At 41.2% G+C, this 17,131-nt stretch overlaps 1 protein-coding gene across 2 annotated transcripts in view; it reads right to left on the bottom strand.

Moving 5' to 3' along the window:
- Nucleotides 1-551: 551 nt before the first annotated feature.
- The window catches only part of itgb1a (integrin, beta 1a), a 28,109-nt gene continuing 11,529 nt past the window's right edge, over nt 552-17,131 (bottom strand). The window contains exons 2-17 of one of the 2 annotated variants that reach the window (XM_083936166.1): nt 14,348-14,414; nt 13,886-13,971; nt 12,368-12,587; nt 12,103-12,273; nt 11,192-11,430; nt 10,739-10,894; nt 10,549-10,644; nt 9,594-9,683; nt 9,239-9,379; nt 8,116-8,318; nt 7,731-7,969; nt 6,468-6,690; nt 5,480-5,715; nt 5,103-5,269; nt 3,646-3,723; nt 552-2,351 (exon numbers count right to left, since the gene is read on the bottom strand). In XM_083936166.1, the coding sequence (XP_083792292.1) occupies nt 3,646-3,723; nt 5,103-5,269; nt 5,480-5,715; nt 6,468-6,690; nt 7,731-7,969; nt 8,116-8,318; nt 9,239-9,379; nt 9,594-9,683; nt 10,549-10,644; nt 10,739-10,894; nt 11,192-11,430; nt 12,103-12,273; nt 12,368-12,587; nt 13,886-13,971; nt 14,348-14,414 (2,412 nt within the window). In that variant the 3' untranslated portion in view covers nt 552-2,351. The remainder of the gene's footprint in view (nt 2,352-3,645; nt 3,724-5,102; nt 5,270-5,479; nt 5,716-6,467; nt 6,691-7,730; nt 7,970-8,115; nt 8,319-9,238; nt 9,380-9,593; nt 9,684-10,548; nt 10,645-10,738; nt 10,895-11,191; nt 11,431-12,102; nt 12,274-12,367; nt 12,588-13,885; nt 13,972-14,347; nt 14,415-17,131) is intronic. The other variant, XM_083936167.1, reaches the window with a different exon arrangement.

The following is a 17,131-nucleotide window of genomic DNA, read 5'->3' as shown; positions in this document are numbered from 1 at the left end:
GTCCATTTTCAAATAGCCTCAAGTCAATTACTTTACATAAACTTGCATAATATGCTTAATATGGTGATAATACTAAATATGTGAAAGGATCGGTGCTTGGCATGCAGGCTTTCCCAGTAAAATAAGACACTGTATATTTTATTTCTTCTTTGTAAAACAATAATGGGCTGAAATATTTCGAGATTGTCTCCGTCTTCTTCACAGGCAGGACATGTAATGAATGTCATGCAGGGGTCAAAGCAAGAAACCATGTAAAATGCATTGGATTAGGTTTTAAATACATCTTGAACTTCTCTTTGCCTGAAATAGGCACGATGCCTGACACCATGAAGCCCTGTGTTATGCTCCAAACTCGATTTATGTATGCACTATCTGTTAATATGATTGAACTGTTCCTCAGGTTCAGTAGAACTTATCTCTAAGAGCCATTACTCCAGTTTCTGATACGCTATTAAAAGTGGAGATACACACCTGAAAATAACATTAAAATGTTTTGTTATGCTATAGTAATAGTGTAGTTAGCCATAGAGAAAGACACAGGCAGCTTTTGTACATTATTTAATAAATAACTCAAACAGCATTGGGAGAGAACATGGTGTTAAAATAAAAGGCACTTTGAAAACAATACTGTAAAGGCTTGTGTGTGGTACTTCAGAGGCGTCTGGGTTTACAAGCGTTTCAGACGTGATTCAGAAATAATACTTTTGTTTCAGTCTCACAATCTAAAATAGTGTAACTACTACACATAACTCGTACAAATGACTTCACCAGTTCATGGAACAAGCTAGCATAAAACGCATTTTTGGCGTAGTTGACAAGAACACAGGAGAGGACCTGAGAATGGGTTATAAAGTTACTGCAGTTAGCAAGTACAACAATACTTCATCACTTCATTGCAACTTGTATCATAACTATACAAATGCTTTGATTGTTCAACATCGCCACAATTTCATAATTTTAACAAGTGGTATACAGTCCCTTTGTGATAGTATATCAACAGTTCAAATAATGCTAGTTGATATTCATTTTTCATCGTGTGTGTTTACTCCTTTAGAATCAACAGTACTCAATAAGCAATAGCTGCAGCTCAAAGCTACATTTACAACCACTGCATGATCTACTGTGATTCAACATGACTGTCCAATCTACGCTGAATGTGAAATAGAACTAAAAACTTCCTATTGTGGTTATTTTCTGTACACACACACACACACACACACACACACACACACACACACACACACACACACACACACACACACACAGGCATAAGGTAAGTGAGAAAAAACAATTCTGGTGATTCATTTCTAAGTCTGATCTATCTTTCTAAATTGTTTTCTCTTGTGTGTTTATGACTTAAGAACAGGTGAAACAATGGGTTTGCCCGGATGATCTCTCTTTGTCCTTAAATTCTTACATTTGTGTGTTTGTTGTAATACTTTTAGGCCGTAAGATGCTACGCACTACTATCCTGCGTTCTATGTAGGACTAAGACCATTCATGTTTTCTTCCATTTCTCCATATACTCCAAACACTAGGTGCATGTATTGTTCTAGGTAGTCATGTCTTTGTTTGGCTAAAAATGTATTTTAATCACATGAATAACGTGAATGCTTTTAGTCCTATTCAGATCACAAGGCAGTGGTGCACTTCAGCCTCTTGTGGCCGAAATGAGTATTACAACAACAGGCACTTGATCCTGTTTTTAATTCATAAACACTGGAGAAAAAAACGATTTGGATTAAAACAAATCACCAGAATTGTTGTTTTTTTTCACTTGCCTCTCAGGGCTTCGATAATAATGACGGACAATTTACATAATTAAACTCAGGTCCTGTCTGGAACACACGGAGACACACAGGAAGTCAGTGCACAGAGAGACGAGAAGACAGAGAAGTGTCTGAGAAAGTAACAGAAGCTGAGGAACTCTTTTATATATATATATATATATTGTATATCCATTGTGTCCACGCTGTGTTGTTAAAAAAGCTAAATGCTCTGCCCATACCAGTCCTGTGGCAGGTAAAAACACCTTCATGTCATCAACTTCAAAGTATATACACATACTGTATACTGTACATCTAAAATACAACAAATGCACTGATATAAATCATAAGTGTTAGTAAAAATACAGATGCAGTGGCCGCATGGTACAATATAATGGTGAAGCAACAAGGAGAAATGACATAAATTCCACCGCAGGTTCCTCCCAGAAGCCAAACCTGCGGGACATACTGCGGCTGTCAGATACTTGATAGCAGAGTTCATTGAAAACTATGAGGCCTTCATTTCCCTTCATATTTGGGATTGACCACAGTCGTGACCGCACTTTTGTAGATCGGATTTTCACCCTGGAAAGCAAGAATGGAAGTTACAATTATGATATTACACAGACAAGCAATATGCAACATTTTTACTAAATTGTATGACATCTTCACCAAAAACTGGGCTCCCATAGTTGTGTCCACATGGTAACCCTAGATCTGTGAAAGCGAAACTGGCTGCCTGACAACCTATTCAAGGTCAATGCCTAACCGTAACCATTTAGGGCGCACTCACACTGTCCACCCGTACCGTGCCCAAACAGGTTTCACAGGTAAAGTCTAGTTCGTTTGACCAGTGTGAGTGCAAGCGTACCGCACCTAGGAGCTGTACGCTTGCCGGCCACGGACCGTTTGTGAGAGGTGGGCTTTTGAAAAGCACGTTTGCACATGTACGAGCACGAGCGTGCGCACGTGTACGAGCACGAAGCCTACGGCCGTTCTGACGTCATTTTATGTGCGCCTGTTGGGACATAGAAAAAAGAAGGAGGGACCATGCTCGGGCATTTAAAACAATGGCGGCGAAAGGTTCACGTTGGTGTGATGCGGAGGTGGAGTGTTTACTGCAGATTTGGTCGATGAAAAGATTCAAAAACAGTCGACAAGACGCACAAAAACTCAAAGGTCTATGGAAAGATTTGGAAACAAAGCGACGCATCACGATGATGTCGTTCAATGCGTGTGACGTGTTATGGCGTGATGACGTAAGGACAGGCAAGAAGCATTCTCCGAGGCCCAGGGAGTGTGAGTACAAACAGGCCTGGAGGGGGGGACAAGTACTCTAAAGCCTGGGGCACAGTACGGATGTACAGTGTGAGTGCGCCCTTAACCATAACCAGTCAAGGTCAATGCCTAACCTTAATCATTTAACTGTTACCACTTTGCGAGACTTTTGTAAATCTTGGGTTATCATGTAGACTCGCCGGTTACCATTAGGCATTAGAATAGAACATCATTGTTTACTGTTTCATTTATTTAGATCACACTTAGCACACATCCATGCTTTTCAGATCACATACCAAAATACCAGGAGGTATTAGGCACCATATTTTTATACGTCATACTCACCAGATAAGGTTTGGGCATTTGTACCCTGAAGACACTTAATATCCTCAAACACTGACATGGTTTTTTGATATTTACGATGTATCGATTGTCACAGCACACTCGTGCACTTGCTAAGGTTCCACTCGTTTATGCATGTATTTGGTAGTTTTAAAGGACAGATGAAATAAAGAAAAAGTAGATACTGAGTGAAGTCAAGACACACACACACGAGCAGCCCATGCAGGAAAGTGACGTGGAAAGGAAAAGAAATACAAACTTAAAGAGAAGCGGCTTTACGTCCATAGTTTGGGTTCTGGAACTGATTGACAGGACTCTTGTATATGGGGTTTTCTTGCTACAGGCAGAGAATGAGGACAGAATCGAGCTCAGCAGGAAAACAACAGAACAACACAGAAAAATAATCCACAAAAGGCAGTATTAAAGGGAGAAAAATAAAGTCCAGTGAGAGTGATGGAAGGAGGACAATGTGAGAAATGTAATGTAAGAGAGTGTTGTTTAGCCTTGAAGACTTGGCTGGTTGAACTCTCCCTTTCAGATATGGGAATATAGAGAAGCTTAAACAATAACATGATAGGAAACCTGTTGTACATGCTATATTTTCTAAGGTATTCTGCTGTCAAACACATTTAAATAGCTATATTCAGTTTCATGTAGCACCACCGTAAGTACGCTTAAATAGGAACTGCATTATGTAGGGGGAATTAACACAAATATTATAAAAATAAAAATACTAGATCGCACAAATGGAGGCTCTACACTGAAGCAGACACTTTATTTTTTATTATGTGCTCTCTCCAGCATCTGTGAAGAACTGTGGATATCCAGACTCATGTCTAAGGTAGATAAGGGCATATTGCTTTGATTAATGTAAACTAAACAAATGACAAACCTCACAGATTGTGTGACATCCTGGATACATTGAAGTCTATTTAAACCTACTTAAAACAAGTACTCCACTGAGGCTACAGATCCAGAAGGTTTGGTTGCAACCACGAGAGAGCACAGAAGGAGCTCATGGAGTGTCTTTGAAAAGTCTTATGGTTGCTTCGCCTTGTTATCTAGTCAGGAAACTCTGGGTCTCACTTACAGTCTCTCATTTCTCAAAATTAAAGGGATGTTGAGCTATAGGTTGCCCTGCCCATGGAAATAAGTAAGACCCCAACACACTGATCAGGAACATCTGCATTATCAAACCCACATACTCTAGGGGTATGACACAATTCGTCCACTAGGTGGAGGCATTTCACTGCACATGAAGTTGCGTTGAACTCCAGCCTTCTGTCATATTGATGTTGGCTGATGATGCCACAGAGGGAGGAAGCGGGGAGGGGAGGAGCAGTGGCCACTCCCCGGAAAACATCCAGCTATGCTCAGAGTGCATAACATTCCCAAAAAAGTCCACACAGTCTCCGACATTTTTCCTGTCTTTTTTGAGCGCCACTCAAAAGCAACACCTATAATCTTTTGCTGCAGCTGTGAGGCTGAAGAGAACGCGTGCGAGCAATGATATCAACAAGTCTGCGAGTCTCATCTGCACCTGAGAAAGCAGATTATCTTTACAAGATCATTCCCTGTCAGCGGCTGGTTTTGCGGAACAGCCAAACAACAGCCGTTTTCCACATTTAAATGACTCAACCAAACAGATTCCAAAACTCTTAAATATTTATCCCGCTCATCTTTCACAGAGATTCTCTCCCGGTGCCAAACACTCACCGTATCCCATTTGGCGTTCATTTTTTCCTTTTCAAATTTGGCGAACTCTCTTCTGTCGTGGATGATCATCAGCAGCTTCCAGATGAGCAGGAGGGCTAAGCCGATCAGGACGATGCCGGCGACCACACCCGCCACAATGGGGATGATGTCAGGACCGGCGGGGCAGTCTGAAACACAGCAGGGTGCCGCGGTGTTTAGGCAGCTTGAAATAAGAGTGCAAAAATAACAAGATCATGGGAATAACATGCCATCACACGGCTGCAAATAAACAAATGCCCTATTTTTGCAACCCAACCGCCACAGCCCTTGTAATTAGCTTTCTCTGTAACAGAAAACCTTCCACACCCTGGCTCATGTTAGTCCAGCTTTCTGCTTACCCAGCGTGTCCACCACATGGACCTCCTTCTCTGTGTTGTTGTTGACAGCGTAGGTGTAGTAGAACCAGCAGTCATTGGCGTCCCTTTCCTTGCAGTGCATCACGGGGTACGAGGCGTCGTTGGGCTGGGGCAGCTTGTCCCTGTCCTTCACTTTAATCAGGTTAAAGTAGCTGCAGTCTTTCTCACACGTGTCCTTCTTCTCACCGGTGCCAAACGCCCGGCACTGCACGCACTCTCTGGAAGAATGGGGTGTTGTTATTGTCAATGACATATGATGCCCAATTGATCTGCTATCATAGGGTCATGCAAATTAAAAGAGTTTTAGCCTTTGGGATGTGTCTCTAGGAGCTACACGGTGGTGTGGTGGTTAGCAATGTTGCCTCACAGAGAGGGTTCCTGGTTCGAATCCCAGCTGGGGCCTTTCTGTGTGGAGTTTGAATGTTCTCCCCGTGTCTGCATGGGTTTTCTCCGGTTTCCTCCCACAGTCCAAAGACATGCTCGTGTTAGATGACTCTAAATTGCCCGTAGGTATGAATTGTTGTCTGTCTCTGTTCATCTCTATGTGTCCTGCGATAGACTGGCGTCCTGTCAAGGGACCCCGACAGGGACGAGCGGTTGAAGATGAATGAATGATATGTCTCTAAAATTGAACTAAATGACAATGGGGGTGGATGTAATTACATTCTTTTTTATGCTTTATTCCTTTGCTACAGATCTAGAAACATTGAAAGTATGCCGCATAAGCTATTAGCAGTTCTTCCTTGCAATCAATGAATATCTATAGCTGCATTTCTTTGATAGTGAAGAAAATTTAAAAACATTCTCAGGCAGTATATATATATAAGTGTTAGTTTTGGATTCCTCAAAAAGGTCACATGTACAATGAAAGGGTTATAGGTCATTGCAGTCATTCCTATTCTCCATAATCTATATGTTTACAGTATAATATACATATTTGTACACTGATACAGATTCAATTCACACTTACTTGTGCTCAATACAGACTCCTGGGCAGGTAGGACAAGTCTCACAGGTGGGACCTTGGAATTTGGGGTCAGTGCACTTGCAAATGCCACATTCACACTCTCCCCTGCCGTTACAGCTCTGCTTGTTGCTGGCCATACACGTGCTGTTGTCCAGAGAACAATCACAGGCACTTCCGGTCCACATGGGCTCACAGATGCACACTCTGCACTCACATCGTCCATGCCCTTAAAGAAACAGGACAACAAAATAAGTATGAAAGCTTTTAAACTCTGAACCCTGCAAAGACCACCCAGTGCATAGACTGGTATTTTTGCTTATTGTGATGTAATTTATTAGAGTATCTTCAAATGATCATCTCCCTAAAATACGTACAACTTAAACTAAAAGGTTATGTAAGTCATTAAACAATAATAATTCATAAAGTTATTAAAAACTGTGTCAGAAATAAAAACAAATGCAAAAAGTGGACATGCTTTTTTTTAAATCAAATTGATTAAATTAACACACAAAACTGATTGATCCAAAGATTTTTAAATTCAGAGACATAAAGAAAGTGTAAAGGCATTTTGATAGTTTCATCTGCATTTGCACCGAACGTCACGTAACGTTGATCGTGAACGTTCAACGTAATCACGCATGGACAGAATCTTTCACTTTTTGCTGTAAGAAGAATGAATGCTCAAGATATTATACTCTTTATGTAAGATTGTTTTATACAGGATCATGTAAACAGGAATTTTTCCCACGGCTATTACAGGGTTAGTACTCTGTTACCACCGCGATTTGCAACGTACGCCACGTATCGTGATGAAGTCATTGCAGGCTGTACAACATGATGACGTGAAAGACATGAGCCTTAGCTCTCTGGCAGAAAAAGAATGAACGCTCCAGCTATTGTAGTTTTTATTTGAGATCGTTTTATAGAGCATCGTGTAAATAACAATCTCCCGCGGCAATTACGAGGTTAAAACTCTGGCACCGTCACAATTTGTCAGCCCGTTTTGCACCAGACGTCATGTAACGTGATGACATAAAAAAGAACGTACAGCATGATGACCTGAGCAATGAATTACCTAGATATTATACGTTTATTTTAGATTACGTTATTCACCACTGTAGCCACCCAGCCACATGTTTTTAAAGGGCTAATGAGCCTTTTCTTTCTCTAAACATCATCCTAGGTGCGTTAAACAGTCTCTGCTGCACTAAGTCAAGCCTATGTGCCTAGTTCTCGATCTCTTCTCCGCCGAGCTGTGATACTCACCTCCACACAGTTTGTTTCCAGAGCGGTCACAGTTGAAGTTGTCACACTCGCAGTACTGGCCCCTGTACCTCTCCTCAGGGTTGTCTCTCTTCTTGCACTCACATGTGCCGCACACACAGTCTCCGTTGTTGCTGCAGATGTCGGTGCCGTTGTCTTTTCGGCAGGTCCGGTCCATGTCCTCCGTGGCCACATCGTTGCTGCTACACTCACACTTTCGGCCCACGCGTCCTTCATTACACCTGAGACAAGGGAGAGGTTGTGATTCGGAGTTTCTCAACACTAAAACAGAAATCCAAGTATTAAATATGACATGTAAAGGTTTTGGATATTTTCCCATGAAACATATATGGTACAATAAAGATTGTGGACATGTTCGCGGACTCACTTGCAGGCTCCGCACTCATAGGTCCCGTTACCAAAGTGGCAGAGTTCACTGTTCTTGATGCCGTCCTTGTGACATTCACACTCGCAGATGAAGTTGAGGGTAATCTCCACCTCCTCTGTAAATCCCAGGGGCTTTATCTTAACGGTCTCAGGCTTGCCTTCTTTGGGACAGCCCTTCGATGTCACACTGATGGTAAACATGACCTAGGAATCAGGTGCGAAAAAAGCCTGACTGTCAAAAAATCTAAAAACAAAAGGCAAAACCAATGAACAAGATTCCATGTGATGGCACTGTGAGACATGAGCGAAGGCCTGAGAGAACAAGAGGTGTGCAGGGGTTCTTTTGGATACGCTGTGCCTGATAAATAAGGCTTGTGAAATCCTATCCTATATTGACGCATCGTCTATATGCTAATGTTATTAATATTTAGCTGGAGGGGGCTTTTTTTTGTCTATGGCTGCTTATTTATTACTTACGTATTAACTGTTTTATTTGAATTATTTTCGTATTACTAATTACTGCTCACTGGAATTCCGTGTAGCTAAAGGTCGATGTTTGACAATGAACTGAACTTCTGCTGTTCACAAACTGACCTTGCAAAAGGTAATTTACTGCTTTCCAGCAAGTTGTTTTATTTCTAAATGCAGGAAATGTCCATATATAAGCCATTGTGACACTGTGGCGATGAGTGTCCTGCCAAACTACACGTAAACAAATGTGTCTACGGTTAAAGCGGAGGTCTACGACAATGGCAAAGCACAGACATGTCTAGTTAAAAAAGTGGGATCTGCAGGTGTCAAAAAGTCAAATTTTAAACTTAAATAAGACAAAGCAAATAAATAAAACAGGAAAAACTAGATATTTATGTTTTAACTCAAAGTTCAGATCCTATAAATGTTAAAGTGTGTCTGTATCGGTTAAACACTGAAAGATACTATGACCTTTGTTGTGTACTACTGAGAAACCATCCAATGCCATTGACATAAATGGATGTAAACGTTTTTTAATAATTATATTTAATGGACATGTTCAGGCTCTTGATGGCCTGAATGGTGATGTGTGACTGACTGAATCATCAGCTGATGAAATACAACGAAAAAGTGATGGATTTTCCAATTCTCACCTCATCTCCGATGGAAATGTTCGAGCACTTCCGTCCACTTTCGCCCTCACTAACCACTCCGTTCTTACAGCGGGACGTGTACGCTATGGTCACTCCCTCTGGAAGCTTGCTGTTCTCCAGAATAACCTCAGAAGAGAGAGACTGCCAAAAACCAAGAGATAACAACATGAATGCTGATGCAAAAAGATTAACTGAGCAATAAACAGAAAGAATATGTGTTTGGAAAAATCTTAGACGTTTCAAACTCGGTCACAATGTTGAATACTTTACTGTGATTCATGTGAGTTTATGACGACCGGATAAATGTTTTTCACAAGGGCGCTCAAAGTCAACAATCTCAACCTTGTGTACTTACATTGTAAGCGTCGATAATGAGGTTGATTACGTTGCTGGAGTTGGCAGACAGAGTGCCCACCGCAGACTTTGGTATCAGGTTTTTCAGCTCCTGAGAAGAGAAGACGAAGAGTTTATCAAAGCTCTGTTAATCTTGTGATACCTGGAATCTATGAAAGCCTAATTCTGCCAACGTAATAACAATAAGAGGTCATATACTGTAAGTCATTATAAAGTCATAATGAGAATGTTCTTGAAATAATAATGTATAATTAGAAACTCATTTTATTCCTCAGAAGTCATTGTTCTGATATTATTGAATATGAAATGTGATTATTTCTAGAGTTTTGCATTATTTTGAGATACTAATTCATCATTTTGAGGTGAATTTCTTTTAATGATTTTGTGATACTAAGTCGTTTTGAGATACATATTTTCAAGGCCAAGTTTTCATCCTATTTTTCCAGTTTTTTGCCTCATTTTTTTCTTTTACTGGTGCAAATGGGCTACCGTAGGATCAAGAGTACTTTTCTATTCACTTTAATAGACTGTTGTTCCAGCTACAATATGTGACTGCATTTCATTACAACCTGTAAATACACTGGTTAAACCATTTAATTCGAGATTCAGATGGATACAAAATTGACTTCAACCTTTAAATAATTGTATTTTTATTACATTGAAACATATTTAATCTAAAGTGAGGCTACGTAATGAAAGGACCTTTTAATCAAACTCATGTGGAACTGGTGTGAAAAGCAGCAGCATGGCACAAGGAAACGATTAGAAACTTTTATGGTGGTGCTACAACAACTCGCAGCAGAGGTATCAGCCAGGTTGGATATTTTTATGCACTGGGCAGCTTCAAACAGACGCGCACACGCACACACAGAAGGGATCAGGAAGAGTATGCTCAAAAGGAAAGGGATAAAAGTGACGTGCTTCAGATTGAGACACATGTCAAAAAGAGACCTCACTTGATAAACAGGCTGGAACTCCTCTGTGACCGCAAAGATGGTCTGAATGTTGTTGTCACTCAGCTTCTGAACCAGGTGAGCAATGGAGGGATAGTCCTTTAAAACGGCATGGAGGAGAAAAGTCAGATTCAACAGGAGCAGCAGTGGATGGCCGCATGTAGAACAGGCCCAATAATCTCGAGCTACTTACATAGTAGTGGCTCATGGTGTACACATTGTTCTCCAAGTGACATTTTCCATCATTGGGCAGAACTATGCCGCCCAGCTTGCCATCACCAGCAAAGTGGAAGCCGGCATCGGTGGAGAACACCAGCAGACGAGTCACATTCCTCCAACCAATATGATCCTGAGAAATGAGAAAAGACACATAAAAAAACAGTAATAATTGTCGGCCAACAGCGATTTTGTCCTCTCCATAAAAGCTACGGGAGCGGCTCATAATTGGATACATAAACTTCTGATTATCACTACATCCAAAAATCTCCTTGTAAACACCAAGGACTCATAAAATAACTTTTCACACATCACCACGTAAACATTTATTGCCGCCGTATCCCTCCAAGCAAGTGCTGTAATCCTGGGAAAATAAGCTTGAATTTGGGACCTGAGAATGATTACTCCCCACTGGATCACTGACGCTTACCCCACACACAGCCACTTGCATGATGGCATCAAACCCCCCCTCAGGAGAATCCAGGTTTCCAGAGATATGCTGCTGGCCCACCAGGGTGTTGAACTTCTTGCCGTCGCTGGTCAGCTTCAGGACGTTCTTGTAGCTGAAGGGGCTGGTGCAGTTCTGGTCGCCTGTGCATGGGTTCAGCAGCTTGGCCGGGGTGGTGCTGATGTATGGCATGACTGTCTTTTCCACGAAAGAACCAAAACCTTTGAAAGATTTTTAAACAAAAAGTCAACAAGTGCTTTGGTAAAGGCTTAACTAGATGCTTGGTTTGAGAATACTCTAAGGGTAAGTTGACACCGAATGAAAGTGTTTACTTCTTTGGTTTATTTGTGCAGGTCAGAAAAAAGGTCAAACTTGGGTGGCACTAAATACTCACAACGGGACACCTGAAAAAACAACACAGTTAGTCAACTTCAGGGGTTTTCAAAGTCTGATATAGTCAGTAAAGTTTTGGAGTTAGAAGGAGCATCTATGACATCTTTGCAGATTTATTGGAGATGAATAGAGATAATGATATCCTCCGAAAGAGCAGGTCACACTGAATCTTACACTGTAATAGTACCTTAATATTGACGATATTGGTGCTTGGGACAATCTATAATACCTAACTCACCTGTTGTTTTTATGACAAAAGCATTCACCTGTTCTTTTCACCTCACACAGACACAGTATCTTTGCCTAATGTCTCACCCTCTGAAAACCTCTGATCTACTTCAAAAGAACTGGTGGCTGGAAATACCGAAACAGTTTTGAGAGTATGTATGTATGTATGGGGGGACCGTAGTGTATTTCCAACCACTGTGATTTTTTTGTTAAAGAACCAAAAACAAAAATGTAACAATGAACAGATCAAACAAGATAATGAAAACCCTCACCTATCCTGAAGTCAGAGGTGATCTTTGACATCTCCAGCATTAGACTTGTCCCCAGGTTCTTAACATTCTCCAGATCGTCCTTCATGGAGTAGGACAGGTCCATCAAGTAGTACAGGTCGATGGGATAATCTTCCGCCCGTTTGAATTTTAAGTCAAAAGACTGGGGCTCACCTACATGGAGTTTCCGTCATTAAAACAACATCTAATCAAATCCAAAAGAGGGTATGAATAGCTTGAGAAAGGCTTCATTAAAATGCATTCTCACCAGATCGGAGAGTGAGGCTGAGTTTCTGGGGCTGGATCTGAGTGATGTCCTCTGGCTTCAGTTTCCCCGCTCCCTTTCTGCGATTCGTCACCGTCTTGTTCCTGAGGGTCGTCTGTTCCCCGTGTGGGTTCTCGATCATCTCATTACTACAGCCCCTTTTTATCAGAGACTGCAGCTCGTCACAACGGGTTGACACGGCCTCACCCTGTTTGAGGAAGTCCTACAAGCAGCAGCACAGGGACAATTAAAAGGACGACCCATCAAGAGGGAAACTCTGTCATAAGGCACACTAATCAGTTTGCGAAAGCTGTTTCATTATGTCTTTTGTGGCCCCGGAGCATAAGTTGCAACTGACTGAAAAGGCGATGTTTATCAGCTGCACTACTTTTAAATAGCAGCGGACTTGTTTCTGGGTGTTGTTTGTGTTTTTGATTTAGAACTTTGACCCTCTCACAGTGTGTCTTCACTTCATCAAAGGTATTTGTGACATTTTGGTTGCCTAAAACATTTGAGCTGCATTCACCGCAGTACATGCTGCCGGCAAAAGTCCACTGGATGACTTTCATCAGCCTGTTAAAAAGCAGTAAAGGTTTTCCTCTTTAGTGTTTCGCTTTGTGAAGCGACACCAGCTACGCCATCTTGTCCAAACATGTTCACTTCCAAAATATCAAGGTGCTGTTGGCCAAATGCTAAACTGGAGGCTTCAAAACGGTAGTTTACGAACCAATAATTATTTTCATTATTCATTTTCTTGAATAATTTACTGATAATTTAAAATGTTTACACTTAGATTGTAATTTCTTTTTATTTTTTACTAAGTTGCTGCTGCACAATTTATTATTTTAGTATAAAAAAACAATTCAGCACATGTATACATGTGATTATTTGTTGTAAGGGGAGCAATGTTTAAGTCAAGCCTGACGTGTCCTCACACACAATAGAATGATCCCAGTCACTTCCAATATACAGATACAAGATACACTTCCTTGTATCTGTACTTGGTATTGGCTCATACCCAAAGCCGAAGTATTAGTATCGTAGCTAAAAAGTCAGATGGGTGCATCTCTCCCTAGTCTTTATTTTGTTTGTTTTGTCCGACCAACTGTGCAAAACCTGATGATACCGCATTCAATGAACAAGAATATACAAAAAGGGAAATCTTCACATTGGAGATATCAAATTTTGGAAAATTAAACAATTGTAAAAAAAACAACAATTGGTTGATTAATCGATAAATCGTCATATCCAGCTGCTTTATTGTTTTCATCTTTCAGTTGTGGACTGTTAGTCAGGAATTTAAAGACATCGCCTTGGGCTCTGGGAAATTGTGTTTGGTGTTTTTCATTACTTTCTGCTATTTCATAGGCAAAACGTAATCGATTACTTCAAAAAATGATCACAAACAATCATTCGCTGCAGCCCTACATTAGGCCACGTCCAAAACTATCCCTGTATGCCTAATGACATCAAACTGCATTTCCCAGCAGCGATTATAGCTGATAGCTTCGATTCCCATACCGGGTCTTTACACCAGCCACATTTGGCTCCGGCTTGGATGCACTCCCCGCAGTATTTGGCGTTGGCATTGATGCACTCATTCCCCTCTGGATGGAAAACAAAGAGAGAAGAGAGGAGGAGACAGAGTCAGAGGGAGCAGGGGCACAGCACAGGCCCTGCAAAGTAAGCAGCCTGTTAAGCCCCCCGTGTTTACACATCAGTTCATCTGGAACACTGTGTGACTCGATGGTAATTGGAGACAGAGTCGGAATATTCTGTCTTTTCCATTAACGTCCACGCTCTATGATGCTAAGGTGGATATCTGGTCAATGACATCATTAGGTTGAAGTAGCCTGCCTCCATCTCTGGGGAGGCAGTCATCATTATGAATTGTTCATTTCTTATACATGCTGACATCAACTAAATGGCATCATGTGACAGAATAATGATGTTACTGCAATAAAGCACGTAGACCAATCTTACCTTTCTGAGCATTACTGTAAAAAAAGACTCCTAGAAAAATGGATACCAAGAGCAGCTTCAGGTCCATCTGGAAACACACAAGAAAACAGTTTTTTAAATGCGTTTTCGGCTCATCACAGAGCTACTGTCGTCATTTGTGTTCTCTTTGTTAACAGTCGCCGCGCTTGGTAGCCCGAATGCTTGAATTCATAATTTCCTGGACAAAAGGGCCCAGAAGAGCGGGAGAGCGTCTCAGAGAGATGACAGGTTGAATGTGTAAATGGCTTGCTTATAATTGCAGACAATAAATCAGACAGTGGCAGGAGGGGCAAGGCTATTCTTAGTCGGTCAAAGGGTAGCAGGCAGCTAATTCAATTCAGACCACTTTCACACAAAAAAATGTACACACACATTCCCATGTACACACACACACACACACACACACACACACACACACACACACACACACACACACACACACACACACACACACACACACACACACACACACACACACACACACACACACACACACACACACACACACACACACACACACACACACAAAATTGCCCCTGCCCCTGACTTGGACTGCAGCCTCTTTTTTCCCACAATCGCTTTACTGAAAATAGCGTCAGTTCCCTAGAGTCAATCCCTCTCTGGTAGTTAATATTGATCCCTTGACTGTGAGCTGGCCCTTTGGTCAGCCATATCGATGCATCCTGTCCCGCTCTTAATGCAAAGCGTAGGACTTACTAAGGATGCAGAAGGATCTTTCACTAAACAGCTGATTCGTTAGCAATATACAGACATGCTAGCATGCAGACGACTTGGCCCTGTGCGCTCCAATCATAACCGTTTATCTCACGTGGGGCTGGTGTAAGACAATGACTGACAGAAGAGTGCTGATCAAATATAAATGCTGGTGCTGTATTGCCTATTTCTTGCCTCAAATGTTTTTAGAAACACATTTTAGTAAACGTTTAGCTGTAATTTGAGAAAGTGTGTTAGTCGGCTGCCTTTTTTTTTTCTTTGCTCAAAACAGACAAAGCACCGTCCCATCATCTTTATTATCATCTTTCAATGGATTAATCTGCACTGTTGATAACGCCCCTTGGAAATCTAAAATAAACTGAGAGGTTCAAGGCTAATACACATTAGTCTGCTGATGCCAGGCTAGTTGGGACCATGAGTGTCTGAATAGTTGCAAAAGTATTTGAGTCTGGATCAAAATGGCGGACCAACCAACCTGGTAGAACGTTTCCCTAAAACCACAAATCTCAACCTCAAGGACCTGGGAACCATGAATATCTGTACCGAATGTTGTGCCTATGGAGTCAGAAGATGTGAAGATATTTTGTAAGATAAACAAGAAAATTGCTGGTGCTGCTTAACCTCTCAAGCTCATGGTGGCACTAGAGGAAAGTTTAGGAGATCACTAAAATCATTAGGGCCCACCCTCTAGGGACCATGAATTTCTGTACATTAGGGCTGAGTGATAATTCAACGCGATCATTTATCGTCTTACAACTGAATCAATATCTTGTAAAAGATTTCCCGAGACACAATAACATTGTCTAGAATGACAATACCAATCACATTAACTTCAACTTCTCAGGAAAAGTTATCAGGATACCTCAGGGAATATCCTTTGAAAATTACAGTTTTGGTTTGAAAAATCAAACTTTACATTACCACACAGTTCAATATGACAACACCAGCTGATTACATAACGCATGACTTCATATAAATGAGCAGATATGGTGATATATTGATTTACCAAATTTACTAATGGGGCTGGACGACATGGAAGAAGGCGATACAAGAAGGAAGATAAATGTCATTAAAACGATACAAAAATGTATATTGTTCAATATCATTTCTATTGTGATCATTTTGCACTAAGGTTCTTAATAAAAATTTTAAAAGTACTTAATTCACACATGATAGTACGTAAAGAGAAGATTTTGGCCATACAGCCAGCCCTAGTGTACATCATTTCTATGTCGTATCAGTCTTCCAGGCCAACAGACCAACTGCTAGCATGGCTAAAACTGCCTGAGACGAATTCCTTGCGTTTGAGGTTACAGCTTTATTGACTATAAATAATCACGGGGACAGAGCTGAGGTTATATTTACAGCCTGCACTGAGAACACAAAGGACTTTCAGTGACCCGTCACTCTCATTATAAATTCCACACTAGTGCTGCTGTCTTAAAAGACTTTGTTAGCACCGACATGTTTTTGGGATTCTCACCACCTCTTATCGGCGATTCTGATGAGCGACAGCTGGGAAGGCTCCAACACAGAGACACAGAATCAATGGTCTGATGTTGTGTTTAGCTGCACTGGCAAGAGATCAACATGCGCTGCATCGAACTGACATTTGGAAAGTAAAAACAATATCCTGCTTGACCATAAATCACAAACTCATGGGAGCGATTTCTAAGGGTTTCTCCACAGTAGCTAATGTCAACCACTCTAAATATTAAAGCATGAGGTTCAAATAAGAGCTAGACAGACATAATAACGCAGATAAAGGATTTTTCTTTTCTTTTTTTTTCACCGGTGGCTTTTGCTGGCTATTTATAGAGGCTACATTAAAAGACTGCCTTCACTTACACTGTGGTAAAAAGGAAGCTGTGACGTTCAGTGTGCACAGTGTCGAGTGATGCATTCCTGAGTCCATGTGTGCGCGTGTGTGTCCGTTTATATAGACACATAGGGGTAGACGGCCTGTCTGCAGCCCCCCAGATTAGATCAGCTGGCTTGAATCTCTACTGCTTTACATGGGCAGTGTGTTTC

This window comes from Echiichthys vipera, assembly GCF_963691815.1.
Source record: "Echiichthys vipera genome assembly, chromosome: 21".
NCBI classification, from domain to species: domain Eukaryota; kingdom Metazoa; phylum Chordata; class Actinopteri; order Perciformes; family Trachinidae; genus Echiichthys; species Echiichthys vipera.
This window is presented reverse-complemented; position numbering and strand designations above follow the sequence as displayed.